At 41.7% G+C, this 15,032-nt stretch overlaps 1 protein-coding gene across 7 annotated transcripts in view; it reads right to left on the bottom strand.

The window, feature by feature from the left end:
• SLC44A2 (solute carrier family 44 member 2) overlaps window positions 1-15,032 on the bottom strand; it is a 260,738-nt gene that overhangs the window by 40,106 nt on the left and 205,600 nt on the right. For 5 of the 7 annotated variants that reach the window (XR_005559275.1, XM_039364294.1, XM_039364295.1 and 2 more), the window contains 3 exons: window positions 5,099-5,169; window positions 4,427-4,515; window positions 2,479-2,563 (listed from right to left, as the gene is read on the bottom strand). Coding sequence is in view for 6 of the 7 variants with exons in the window: in XM_039364294.1 (XP_039220228.1) it covers window positions 2,479-2,563; window positions 4,427-4,515; window positions 5,099-5,169 (245 nt within the window). In the remaining variant the exon portion in view is untranslated. The remainder of the gene's footprint in view (window positions 1-2,478; window positions 2,564-4,426; window positions 4,516-5,098; window positions 5,170-15,032) is intronic. The other 2 variants (XM_039364296.1, XM_039364297.1) reach the window with 1 other exon arrangement.

The raw sequence follows: 15,032 nt of genomic DNA, 5'->3' as shown, positions 1-15,032 counted from the left end.
ACGCCAAATTGTAGTCTTTTGACCTTGAATGCTCCCCTATGGGTTACAATAGTCTGTGCTTCAGCAGCAGCTTCATCAACAGGTAACTGTTGATAAGCCTGTGCTAAATCCAGCTTTGCAAAAACACGCCCCCCTTTGAGGGAGGCCAAAATGTGGCTGACTACAGGTACAGGATATGCATTAGTGTGCATTTGTAATCTGCACAGATGTGAATGTCCCCATTAGCCTTGAGAGGCGTGACTATGGGAGTTTCCCATGGGCTTGAGTCAACAGGTTCTAAAACATCTTGCTGAATCAATTTGTCCAACTCAGCATCAATTTTTCCTTTCAAAGCAAAGGGTACTCTTCTTGCTTTCACCCTAATGGGAGTGACAGTGGGGTCCAGTTTCAAGGAAACTGGGGGGACTTTGTATTCTACCAGCTGGGGGCTGAAGACATCTGCAAATTCTTTGCAGACTTCTTGTAGACCTAATGTTTGCAAATTGTGTAGCCCTGTAACTTGTATTCCCAAGGCCTCAAACCAATCGAGTCCAATGAGACTCGTTCGTTCACCCCCAACTACCAATACATCTAATGGACCTTCAAAATCCTTGTATTGTATTTTAAGGGCGGCCTCCCCCTTAACACACACCTTGGAATTTTGGAAGTCTGTTAAGACTATATTGGATGGCCTAAGCTTGGCCTGGAACCCACTGCTAGAGCAAATCTTTCTGAAAGTGTGAATAGAAATGATTGAAAGGGCAGACCCAGTGTCCATTTCCATAACCAATGGAACTCCTTGCAACTTCACTTTAAGTGACAGTTTCTTTTTAAGTGGCCTGTGTGTGCCTGTCCTATAAATGCTTCTACGTGATGCACAGAAATCCACCCTGTTTTGGCTGGGGACCCTGGTACCTTTCAGGTGCAATTCTTCTCGGGGTTGTACCTTCTGACGGCCCAGACACACAGCTGCTATGTGGCCTTGCTTTCCACATGCTCTACAGATTGCAGAACGGAACCTGCAGTCGGTCCTCTTGTGGCGACCTCCACACCCGAAGCACTTGGGTACAGCTGAAGACTATTCTTTGCCTTCCTTCTGCTACCTTTCTTTGGCTCGGTAGAGATGATCCACCTCATCTTCAGGATCTTCTTCCGAGCTCTCCTGGATTCCCCCATGGTGCACGGAGACGGCTTCTGGGTTGTTCCTGATAGGCCTCATGTTCTTGACAGCCCCACCTGCTGCCTCTTCTGCAGTGACCTCTCTCAAGGCATCTTGGAATGAAATGTCCTCCTTTGCAAAGAGTCTCTGTTGCAAGTCTCTGTCCCTAAGCCCACATACAAATCGGTCTCTCAACCTTTCTTCTAAATCTTTAAAATCACAAGGCTTAGCTGCTCTTCTCAAGGCTGCAATGTATTCTTTAGCTGATTCACCAGCTCTTTGATCCTTCTGTTCAAAAGTGTGTCTCCACGCAATAACAGACAACTTGGGCTGAAAATGTTCCTTCAATAACTTTTTAAAATCTGTGTAAGTGACAGATTCAAGAGGAGCAGGGGCTGCCAAATTTTCTGCAATTTCAAATGCATCTTGACACAGAGCAAAGTAGCGGCCTTCAAGCCACCTTCTCTTACTTGATTTACTCTAAAGTAATTTTCTACTCTGGCCACATAAGACTCCCATCTTTCTGGGTGAGTGACATCGAATTCAGACAGCCTCCCTATCTTCGCCATTCTTGCTTCTATGCTAGGAAGGGGTCTATCAGCCAGCTTACCTCCAGCAACGCTGTACTGGTAGGCCAGGTGCTGAGTTTAATGCCGTCTTCCTCTCTCCAGGACTCTTGGGGTAAGCTTACAATTCTTCTTTTTTGTTTTTGTAAGTTATCCCATCCTCGTTGCCAGTGTTGAGTCCTCGAGTCAACGGCGAATGAATAGAGCACATTCTGTAATTCCAACAGCCCTTTTATTTCAGTAGTTCTCTCTCCGTCACAGCTCTGAGGTTCGCAGGCCTCTCTGACTTCTTTAATAGAATCCCCGGGCAAAAAGGTAACATTCTGGCGTGCTTCTGCGCCTCACGCATGTGCGTGAAGCCGGTGCCACTCAGTCTGGTCCCGGGCAGCTTGCAACTGCCCGGGACCGTTGCAACGTCCCGAGCCTGCCTTTGCAGGCTCAGGACACAACAGACTGGCTCAAGACTGACTCAGCCTTCTATCTTCTGAGGTCAGTAAGATAAGGATCTAGATTTTTAGGAGCAATATGCTGACTCTGTAAACTGCTTAGAGAGGGCTGTAAAATACTATGAAGTGGTATAAATTCTAAATGTTATGCTACTACTGCTATGGAAGGCTAAGTTAACCTGGAGCCCCATCAGGAATGAATTCCAGGCTTAATGTTAGAGTAACTAGGGAGCAGCTTTGGAGTCAATAAATAACTGTTTACTTTTGGATAAAGCATAATATAGCAGCAGTGGCTAGCACCATTTAACAGTTTAAACAAGATACTTACAGAAGCAAAGGAAAAGTGTGTCCACGCACATGGCATATACACTGAAAAATCCATGTGCAATGAGGTAGGAACCCACAATCACTGTCTGCAAAAAAAGAGAATGTATCATATCTAGGCAATGACGATAACAATAATGTCTAAATGGATTATATTTATATAATCTTTATGTCCACCCCTGGTAACCCAAGTTGCTGTCCTCTCACAGTGTCTGGAGGCTATCAGGGGGACACCAGGATTTGGCTGAACCCTGGCAAGACCAAATGGCTTTGAGTATGTGGACCCCCAAGATCCAGGACTTTGAATCCCTAGTTCTGGATGAGGTGGCACTACTCCAGACAGATCTGGTTTGCAATTTGGTGGTTCACCTGGACTCACAATTCCTATTCAAATAGCAGGTGGCAGTTGAAGCTAGGAGAGCCTTTGCATAACTTCGGGTTGTGGCTTTTCCTGGATCAGGAGTCCCTGCGCTCAGTCATTCTTGTATTTGGACTATTGCAAAATGCTCTACATGGGGTTTCCCTTTAAGAGCATTTGGAAGCTACAGCTGGTGCAGAGTGAGGCAGCATGGGCAGCTTTTATTTATTTATTTATTTATGAGACTTATATACTGCTTTAAGTGCGAGCACTCTCTAAGCGGTGTACACCAGTAAGCAATGTATATATATATTTACATTGCCCCCAACAATCTGGGTCCTCATTTTACCTACCCCGGAAGGATGGAAGGCTGAGTCAACCTTGAGCCGGTGAGATTTGAACCTCTGACCTGCTGAACACAGTCAGCTAAAGTGGCCTGCAGTACTGCACCCTAACTGCTGTGCCACCTCGGCTCTTAGCTTTTGGGGCCCCCACCGCTATTCTGTAAGTTGCACTGGCTACTAGTTTGCTTGCAGGGGCAATTCAAAGTGTTGGTTATCATCTTTAAAGCCCTTCATGGCATGGATCAAGGTTACTTGAGGAACATCTTATCCCAATGGGATTGGCCCACCCCACATGTGCAGACAGAGGAGAAATGCTGCAGGTCCCACCAGCCAGGGAACTCCAGCTGGCAGGATCAAGAAGAGCCTTCTCTGCTGTCACTCCTGCCCTTTGGAATAACTTGCCCCAGGAGTGAAGTGAGCTCCCACCTTCTGACCTTCCACAAGAGCTTGAAGACCTGGCTCTATCAGCTGGCCTGGGATTCTAGTGGGGGAGGTTCATGTTGCATGTGGTTGATAGATTCAACAACAGATCCCCCCTCCCCCCATCCCACTCCTTCCCTCTCCATCTTTTAATTATAACTGATAATTGGTATTTTTATAGTATTTTATTCTTATTATTTGTATACTTTTATTCTTTTATAAAAGAATTATAAGCTGCCCAGAGTCACCTTGTGGTGAGATGGATGGCAAGCAAATTTAATAAATGAACAAATATGAATTGGATCTGGTGGGAATTAGAACTCTCTTCCAAGCATTTGAGAATTACATGCAAATGCACATATTCTTCGTGGATTATTCTAAGTCAAGGTTAATTTTAATATGGTTGAAGGAACCAGTTAATTGGATTGACACAACAGATTAAACCATGGTTTATAAACTGCAATGAATGAGTTCACTAGACTACAAACACCCTATGCCAACCACATTTTATCTTAGTACAATATATGAATCAATTAATTTTCTTCAAAATTTAACTCATAGCTAGGATAAAATAACATGGGTAGTACAGAACCTATATATTCCCTTGAAGTAAGATGGAAATTAAATGTAACCAATAGTTAATAACAGAATGCATGTTATATTTCAATAAACTAATGGTGACTCTTTCTCAACCCTCCCCCCAAGCAGCACAACTATCAAGGAAGACTTCAATGCTGTAAAAGTAGATTAAATGAACATGAAAACAGCTGCCAACCAGTACAGCTGGAATTGGAGAAAAAAAATACATTCATATTTTTAGAAATACTAACCAGAATGGGGACCCAGTAATAATTGAGAGTTGGTGCTGTGTCTTGAATCAGCTTTATTCTTTGGGTGAAAAAAAAGAAAGCAAGGATACCTAAAAAGAAATGAAAATAATTAAATTTTACATTTTTCTCTATATCTTTAGTGCCAATTTGGAAATCCCATCATTTTTACAAACGAGTTTGACCTTGATCCAGACGTATTTCAACAAATTCCTTTCCCCCTCCCAAATAGGGTTTAAATCTTGTACTTGTTTCTACTTATTATGAAAATGAGCTGCAATAACATGTAAGAGAGGTGGAAAAGATCTCCACTAGCTTTATGTCCTCTACATATACTGGATTACAACTCTTGATATCTTAAAATTTGAGGCAAGTGACTTGCAACTGGAAATTTTTGGAAGAGCAAAAGTAGGATTGAACTACAGCAAAATGTGGAAAGGTACAGAAATCATACGTAGGAAAAGAAACAGCTTTACCTCCAGCTATATTAGGGTCCCATTCCTGTTATACAAAAAAAAAAAGGCTTTGACCCCTGCTTTAAATATATTCTTTATTGCCTATACCAATTGCATTCAAATGCAAATACAATAAGTGAAATCTGCATGGAAACACCAAAAAGAAGACCAATAAATGACCAAACTTAAGAGAAAACTCAAAATATCACAAATATCTTACCAACACTTCCCACAATTAGGATTTTTCCAAGGAAAAACAGGAAATCAGTGACTTTGTCCAAAACAGCCACCCTGAATACAGAGAGGAAACAGTTACAGATAGTCCATGAACACAATTGAGCCCAAAATTTCTTAATTGCTCAGTAAGACTGTTGTGAATGTTGTCCCATTTTGCAACCTTTCTTGCCACAGTTGTTAAGTGAATCATGGCGTGTCATGTTCCAGCTAAGAAGCCCAATGAAGAAAAACACCAGAGACATTGCGATTTCTAATGTAAACTTTATTAGGCATTAGCAAACCAGTACGATAGAAGGAAAGCTAGCTCTTTATGGCAGGAAACAAGTAAAAGAGTAAAACTTTCCCTCTCCTCTCTTGACAGTTCAGGTCACATTGTTTAATTAATCTTTCAGCAATTGTTAGGAGAAAAAAACTTCAGTTCACCAAAACAGTTCATCAGCAACTTCAGCTCTCACGCTGATAGGGAGCACCTGTGGATCCCAACTCTCCTCTCTCCCCCCATAACTGTAGACAAGCTAGAAGCACTACAGCAGTCCTAAAGACAATAAATTTCATAGCTTGACAGGCTGGCCCCTAGAAGGGAAGGAGAATCTGGAAAACAAAAAGGAATACACATCATTGCTTATTAATTCTTCCCTTGTACTGGTCCCAGTTTTGGGGGGTACTTAGTGTGGAAATGTTTTACTAAACGATCCGCTTTTACGTTCTGGACTTTCACCCATCTAGCTTCTGATATCGGATACCCCTCCCATTGGATTAAGTACTGCAATTTCCCTTTGTGGATTCTAGAATCAAGTATTTGCTTAACTTCATAATGTGTTTCCCCTTCTACCACTATTGAGGCTGGTCTCATTGTGGATCCCCTATATGGTTTCAGTAAGATGCAAGGGAATACTGGGTGCACTTTACCCAATAACCCTGGTAGTCTTAGCTCTACTATCACTGGGTTGACTTTTATGATGAGGAAAGGATCTATGTACTTCATCCCTAACTTCTTGCAAATTTGTCTCACCTTAAGATACTTGGTGGACAGATACACTTTATCTCCTATATGGAATGTTTCCTGGGGAGCTTGTTTTTTTGTCTGCTTGCTTTTTCTGACTTTTGGCTGCTTTTGTTAAAGCCATTTTGTATCGCTCCAGACTTGCTGGAATGAACCCATCCAGTCGCTTAGGGTGCTTGAGGAGAGGGGCTCTTGCAGGCACTCTGGTATTGGCACGAATTCCAGCCCCATGGCTAACTTAAATGGAGTGAAACCTGTGCTGCTGTGTACTGCATTGTTATATGCTATCTCTGCAAACGGCAAAAGCTCTGCCCAGTTCGTTTGCTGGTAGTTGACATAGCAGATTCTGCTCCACTATTGCATTTGTTCTGCCAATCCATTTGTACTTATACCCCTGGGAGGACCCAATCACTGTTACAAATTCCTTCCAGAATATAGCAGTGAACTGGACCCCATGATGTGAAATGATGCGCTTAGGCCAGTGATTCTCAACCTTTCTAATGCCGCGACCCCATAATACAGTTCCCCATGTTGTGGTGACCCCCAACCACTTATACATCACCGGGTGCCAGAGGCGTGGCCAAAGGGGAAAAAAATGGCGGACAGCCTTGTTTGGCGACCCCCGTGAAATGGTCGTTCGACCCCAAATGGGGTCCTGACCCACAGGTTGAGAACCACTGGCTTAGGCACTCCATGTAATTTGTAGACGTGTTGCAAAAACATCTTCACTAGCCTCTGGGCCAAGGGGAATCCATCACATGCAACGAAGTGGGCTTGCTTGGAAAATAAGTCTATCATGGTCCAAATCATAGTACTCCCCCCACTCTCTGGTAGCTCCACTATAAAGTCCATGGCAATCTCCTCCCAGGATCTGGTCGGATCAGCCACCTACTGCAACAGTCCCAGACTCTTCCCTGGTAGTCTCTTGCTACCTGCACAGACAGCACAACTTCCCACATAGCCCTCAATATCTTTCTTCATCTTTGGTTACCAGAACTGACAATTGGTGAGATGTAATGTCTCCAGGAACCCAAAGTGGCATGCTTGTTTAGCATTGTGACTGCATTGCAGAACTTGTAATTGTAGGTGGTCTGGGACATACAATTTGTCCACCTTCCACGCCAACTCATCTCTCATAGTCAATTCTCTCTGATGAGCCATAAACCATGCGTTGGTCTGAAGCAGTTGTTGGGCAAACACATTGGTGGGAAGTGAGCTCTTCTTCTCTTGCCGCCTGGTTGTAGCCTGTGCTACGTGTTGCCTGCTGGGAACGATGGAGCTCACCATCTCCTCTTATATATTATATTGGGGCATGCAGGACAGGGCAGAAGAAATCCCCCCCCCCCCGGAATGTACTTTAATTCAAAGTCAAATCTTTTGAAGAACTGCACCTATTGGACTTGTTTAGGAGAAAGCTTGTGGGGGATCTTCATTGCTTCTAAGTTTTTATGGTTAGTCCACACTTCAAAGGGAGCCTTGCTTCCTCCAGGAACTGTCTCCATGTTAGTAGCGCCCACTGTACTGCAAAAGCCTCTTTGTCCCACACAACCCACAGCCACTCTGTCTCATTTAGCTTGTGTACATGCATGGCTGTAAGTTTCCCTCCTTATTTTGCTGGAGGACTGTTCCCATGGCCACATTTTCAACAATTGCTAGACATGTTTTTAAATATTTTTGCTAACCTCGCAGGTGGTAAATGCCATCTATAAAACATTTTATATAAATTTTGTTTATAGGTAGCTGCCATTGTTATTTTATAGTTTCCTTCCCACAGGTTTTGCCATTTTTCTAACTCTATATTGTGCCCAAAGTTTTTTGTCCAAATTATCACTGTTTCTTTGACATGTTCATCTTCCATCTTTAAGTTTAACAAAATGTTATACAGTTTCTTAATTTTTCATCTGTTGACAATAGTATCTGGTCAAACAATGTCTGGTCTTTATAAATACTATATGTTTTGGCATCTTTCTCATATCTCATTTGCATTTGCAGCTGTGGCCAACATTACAGCTCAATGCCCTGTTCTTTCAGTTCTTGTTTAGTTTATAGTTTCCCTTCAGTATTCAAAATGTCTCTATAAATCACAAGTTTCTCATACTTAATTAGATTTGGGTGAACAAATACTTCCATTGTCGAGATCCATCCTGGTACTTTCATATAAATTTTTCTTTTTATCTTTTCCCATGTTGGAAGCAAAGCATTTCTTACACAATGATTTTGAAAGTATTTATGGATTTTTTTCTTCCCATACCATAGAAAGGTGTGCCATCCGAGTTGTAAGTCATGTCCTTCTAAGTATAGTAATCTTTTGTGTCTAAGGTTATCCATTCTTTTAACCATGTTAATGCAGCTGCTTGATAGTATAGAGCCCAGTCTGGTAACCCAAATCCTCCATTTTCTTTCATTTCTTGTAACATTTTCAGTCTAATTCTGGCTTTTTTCCCCTTGCCAGATAAATTTCAAAATCGATGCATTTAACTCATCAAAAACAAAATTTCTCTATTTTTATAGGTATTGTTTGGAATAAAAAAATAGTTTACCAAAATGTTCATTTTCACCGTCACCATACTTCCTAATGTTGATGGTTGTAAGTTTTTCCATTTTTCCATTATTACTTTGTTGTAATAATTTTACATAATTTATCTTCTTTTATTGTTGCACACCTTGCTGTTAAATATATCCCCAGATATTTAACTTTCTTGACTACCTAGAGGTCTGTTTTTTCTGACAGTTGGTTTTTTTGTTTGTCTGTAAGGTTTTTGATTATAATTTTAGTCTTTTCTCTGTTTTATTTTCAGTCCTGCTACTTCTCCAAATTCTTCAATCTTTGTCAATAATTTAGGGCTTGTTTCCAACAGGTCTTCTAATATAAATACCAAATTATCTGCAAATGCTTGTAGTTTATATTTTTCATCTTTTATCTCCATTCTTTTAATTTCTGGGTCCTGTCTAACATTTCTATTCAACAGTTCCAAAGTTAAAATAAATAATCATGGAGATAGTGGACAGCCTTTTCCACTACCTTTTTTAATATTAAAGTTCTCTGTGAAATCTCCATTTACAATTACTTTAGCCATTTGTCTATTATAAATTGTTTTAATTGTATTTATGAAATATTCTCCAAAATCCATAGTTTAGTTGTTGTACCATAAATTGCCAATTAATGTTATCAAAGGCTTTCTGCACATCTAAAAAAAATTAGTGCCATTTGCTTCCCTGGATGCATTTCATAATATTCCAGTGTATCTAAAATAATTCTTAAATTGTTCTTTATTTGTCTCTTTGATAAGAATCCATTTTTGGTCTGGATGTATAAATTCAATCAAAAATCTCTTCAATCTTTCTGCTATTACTGAAGCAAAAATTTTATGATCCACATTTAACAGAGATATTGGTCTACAGTTCTTTATATGGATCAAGTCTGAGTCTTCTTTTGGTATTAAGTTAATATTGGCTTCTGTCAACGTATTTGGTGATTTGGCTTCTAATAGTACCTCATTACACACAACTTGCATTAATGAGCTTAGTATATCTTGTAGACATTTGTAAAATTCTGTGGGTAGCCCATCTGGGCCTGGTGTTTTGTCATTTTTTTGTCTTTTTATCACTTATGTCAGTTCCATCGTTATTATTTTTCCATTTAGCATATTTTTAAAGTTCTCTAAAATTTTTGGTAGCTTGGCATTTTCTATATATTACCTTATTTTTTCCTGAGTAATTTCTTCTATATCATAGAGTGTTTCATTTGTTGTTGTTGTTGTTGTTGTTAATTGCGAAATTGTGTCCGACCCATCGCGACCCCATGGACAACGTTCCTCCAGGTCTTCCTGTCCTCTACCATCTTCTGGAGTCCATTTAAATTCACACTTACTGCTTCAGTGACTCCATCCAGCCATCTCATTCTCTGTCGTCCCCTTCTTCTATTGCCCTCAATCTTTCCCAGCATTAGGCTCTTCTCCAGTGAGTCCTTCCTTCTCATTAGGTGGCCAAAGTATTTGAGTTTCAACTTCAGGATATGGCCTTCTAAAGAGCAGTCAGGGTTGATCTCTTCTAGGACTGACCGGTTTGAACGCCTTGCAGTCCAAGGGACTCGCAGGAGTCTTCTCCAGCACCATAGTTCAAAGGCCTCAATTCTTTGGCGCTCAGCCTTTCTTATGGTCCAACTTTCACAGCCATACATTGCAACTGGGAAAACCATGGCCTGGACTATACGCACTTTTGTTGGCAGGGTGATGTCTCTGCTTTTTAGAATGCTGTCTATATTTGCCATAGCTTTCCTCCGCAGGAGCAAGCATCTTTTAATTTCTTGGCTGCAGTTCCCGTCTGAGGTGATCTTTGAGCTCAGAAAAATAAAATCTGTCACTACCTCCATTTCTTCCCCATCTATTTGCCAGGAATTGAGAGGGCCCGATGCCATGATTTTGGTTTTCTTAATGTTGAGTTTCAAGCCAACTTTTGCACTCTCCTTCTTCACCCGCATCAAGAGGCTCTTTAGTTCCTCTTCACTTTCTGCCATTAGAGTGGTATCATCTGCATATCTTAGGTTGTTGATATTTCTCCCGGCAATCTTAATTCCAACTTTTGATTCATCTAGCCCTGCCTTTCTCATGATGTGCTCTGCATATGTGCTCTGCATATAAGTTAAATAGGCAGGGCGACAGTATACAGCCTTGCCGGACTCCTTTTCCAATTTTGAACCAATCAGTGGTTCCGTGTTCGGTTCTCACTGTTGCTTCTTGACCCGCATATAGGTTTCTCAAGAGACAAATGAGATGGTCTGGTACTCCCATCTCTTTAAGAACTTGCCACAATTTGTTGTGATCCACACAATCAAAGGCTTTTGCATAGTCAATGAAGCAGAAGTAGATGTTTTTCTGGAACTCCCTAGCTTTCTCCATGATCCAGCGTATGTTGGCAATTTGATCTCTAGTTCCTCTGCCTCTTCGAAATCCTGCCTGTACTTCTGGTAGTTCTGATCCACATACTGCTGGAGTCTAGCTTGTAGGATTTTAAGCATAACTTTACTAGCATGTGAAATGAGTGCAATGGTGCGATAGTTTGAACATTCTTTGGCATTGCCTTTCTTTGGAATTGGAATGTAAACTGACCTTTTCCAATCCTGTGGCCACTGTTGAGTTTTCCAAATTTGCTGGCAAATTGAGTGTAGCACTTTTACTGCATCGTCTTTTAAGATTTTGAATAGCTCAGCTGGAATACTGTCACCTCCACTAGCTTTGTTGTTGCTCAGATTTTCTAAGGCCCATTTCACTTCACATTCTAGGATGTCTGGTTCGAGGTCAGTGACCATCTCATTGTGGTTATCTGGGATGTTAAGCTCATTCTTGTATAGTTCTTCTGTGTAGTTTTGCCATCTCTTCTTAATCTCTTCTGCCTCTGTTAGGTCTCTGCCATTTTGGTCCTTTATCATGCCCATCTTTGCATGAAACATTCCCTTCATATCTCCAATTTTCTTGAAGAGATCTCTGGTCCTCCCTATTTTGTTGTTTTCTTCTATTTCTTTGCACTGTTCATTTAAGAAGGCATTCTTATCTCTTCTAGCTACTCTCTGGAATTCTGCATTCAATTGGGTGTATCTTTCTCTTTCTCCTTTGCCTTTCGCTTCCCTTCTTTCCTCAGCTATTTGCAAAGCTTCCTCAGACAGCCATTTTGCTTTCTTGCATTTCTTTTTCTTTGGGATGGTTTTAGTTGCTACCTCTTGTACAATGTTGCGAACTTCCATCCATAGTTCTTCAGGCACTTGTCTATCAGATCTAATTCCTTAAATCTATTTGTCACCTCTACTGTATATTCATCAGGAATATGATTTAGTTCATACCTGAGTGGCCTAGTGCTTTTCCCTACTTTTTTCAATTTAAGCCTAAATTTTGCAACAAGAAGCTCATGATCTGAGCCACAGTCAGCTCCTGGTCTTGTTTTTACTGACTGTATAGAGCTTCTCCATCTTTGGCTGCAGAGCACATAGTCAATCTGATTTCTATGTTGACCGTCTGGTGATGTCCATGTGTAGAGCCGTCTCTTGGGTTGTTGGAAAAGAGTGTTTGTTATGACCATCGTATTCTCTTGACAAAATTCTATTAGCCTGTGCCCTGCTTCATTTTGTACTCCAAGGCCAAACTTGCCTGTTATTCCGGTTATCTTTTGGCTTCCTACCTTAGCATTCCAATCCCCCATGATGATAAGGACATCATTTTTTGGTGTTAATTCTATAAGGTGCTGTAGGGCTTCATAGAACCGGTCAATTTCATCCTCTTCAGCACCAGTGGTTGGGGCATAGATTTGGACTATTGTGATATTGAATGGTTTGCCTTGGATTCGAATTGAGATCATTCTGTCATTTTGGGGATTGTATCCCAGTATTGCTTTTCCTATTCTTTTATTGACTATGAAGGCTACTCCATTTCTTCTGAGGGATTCTTGCCCACAGTAGTATACCTGATGGTCATCTGAGTTAAATTCACCCATTCCTGTCCATTTTAGTTCGCTGATTCCTAAGATGTCGATATTCAGTCTTGTCATCTCTTGTTTGACTATGTCTAGCTTGCCTTGATTCATGGATCTTACATTCCAGGTTCCTATGGAGAAAAGATCTTTATAGCATTGGACTTTCTTTTCACCACCAGATGCATCCACAGCTGAGCATCCTTTCGGCTTTGGCCCACTCGCTTCATTCCTTCTGGCGCTACTAGTACTAGCCCTCTGCTCTTCCCCAGTAGCATATTGGACACCTTCCGACCTGAGGGGCTCATCTTCCAGTGTCTTATCTTTTTGCCTTTTAGTACTGTCCATGGGGTTTTCATGGCAAGGATACTGGAGTGGTTTGCCATTTCCTTCTCCAGTGGATCACATTTTATCAGAACTCTTTGCTATAACCTGTCCGTCTTGGGGGCCCTGCATGGCATAGCTTATAGCTTCATTGAGTTACACAAGCCCCTTCGCCACGACAAGGCAGTAATCCATAAAGGGGAGAGTGTTTCATAACATTCTTTAATTATTTTTTTTATTGTATCATTTTAACATTGTAAATCGCCTCTCACATCTTGCAATTCATTTATCAGTTTTTTCTTTCTTTTTTCCATTTATAAGCTAACCATCTACCCGGCTTTTTAGCATTTTCAAAAAAGTTGGGCAATTTCTTTAGCTTCTATTAAATTTAATTTGTGTTTTTTTATCTCCATTTGTTTTTTAAGAGTTTTCTTTTGTGGGTCTCTTTGTAGTTCTGATTCTAATTTCGTAAATTCTTCCTTTAGCTTCGTTTGTTGTTTTTTTCCTTCTTCTATTTTGCCATATAAGTTATAATCCTCTAAAATATGCTTTGGCAGTGTCCCAAACATTTTTTTGTAATATATTTTATTGATTTTTAAAAAACATAAATCACTTAATAATTGGTGAACAGTGTGCTGTCTGGGTTATATTTGTAAAACAATCATTAACAACTGATTTCTACATAATGGTTTTAGTTGATTTCCTCTTTTCCCAAAATATCCTCTTTTGTAAACATTGAGTTAATACAATTTTGATAGATAACAATTAAATATATATATATATATATATATATATATATATATATATATATATATATATATATATATATATATATATATATTTCCCAATATTCCTAAAAATAATAATCACATCACAGGCAGTGGCGTGGTCTTCTCACCATGCGGAGCGGCTGGGCCAGGCAAGGCAAATCGGCAGCATGCCGAACCTGCCTGTGCATGCATAGAGGCAGAGGCGAGTGCATGTACCTGGCGCCTGGGTGACTGTTTTGCCACACAGGCTGACTGCATTCTCAGCACTTCCCTTTCACCTGAGATGACAGGCCCCAGGTGCATGCGCTCACCTCTGCCTCTATGCATGCACAGGCAGGTTCAGCTTGTTGCCGGATCGCCTCGCCTGGCTGCTCTGCGCAGTGAGAAAACCATGCAGCTGCCTGCCAAACCAGGCTGGGGTCTGGGCGGTGTAGCACAGGAAACGTGGGACTCTCATGCTGCTCATGGCATCCCCTCCCCCGGAGTCCACGGGTATGTGAAGAGGGCAAGGGCCATTTGCTGATCTCCTTCAGGGGATGCCTGTTTTTCTCCCTCCCTCATTACAAATACCTTCCCGCCACTCTGCTCTTAATGCTGTGAGACTGTAATCCAGCAATTTACAGTGGCATTTCAAGCCATGGCCACCGGTAGCACAGCTGCCAGCTCGCCGACGCCTCTGCGCATGCTGGTTCACCTTGTCCGGCGGGCCCGGCCTCTCCACCCGGTGAGGAGAGCGCTCCGCTGTCTGCCAAAATTGGGCAGGCTGGGGAGGGTGTTGGGTGGCATGGTGCAGGCAACATGGACTCTCATGCCACGACCCATCCCCAGCTGCGTTTCTTACCTGTTTGTGCGCACGCGGCCTGTTTTTTGTCCTCTCCTCTCTTGCCCCTCCTCCTCCTTTTATCTTCAGTGCAGCTCCAGCTGACTCTTCCTCCTCCTCCCAAGGTTGCGTCTTTTTTTTCACTCCCTCTCCCGCCCAAACTGCTACCTTTTAAATCCCTTCCTGTCTCCACCCCCTCCCTCCTCCTTTCTCCTCCAGGTGTGCTGGAAGTGCTGAACCTGGGGCCTTTGCCTTGCCCCAAGCAGCCCTGCAGTTCCTAAAGACTCGCTCATGGCAAGTCCTGTGACGCTTTGGCTCATTTCCTCCTCCGCTACCCTGGGCTGGGCTGGGCAGGGCAGGGCCATGTACCACCTGCCATGTGCCAATGTACCACAGGTGCTATGCATACCTCTGGTTGAAAAGCCCTGGCCTAAGTAGTCTAAGTTAGACTTGTGAAACTTGCATTTTAACAGTTTGACATACAGCTTAGCATCCTGTCTCACTAGTTTCACATGTTAGTCCATGGTTTCAGTGTAAATAA

This window comes from Crotalus tigris, unplaced genomic scaffold, assembly GCF_016545835.1.
Source record: "Crotalus tigris isolate CLP2741 ecotype Arizona unplaced genomic scaffold, ASM1654583v1 scf7180000019721.812232, whole genome shotgun sequence".
Taxonomy (NCBI): Eukaryota; Metazoa; Chordata; class Lepidosauria; order Squamata; family Viperidae; genus Crotalus; species Crotalus tigris.
The sequence above is the reverse complement of the archived record's forward strand: the minus strand, read 5'-3'. Positions and strand labels throughout refer to the sequence as shown.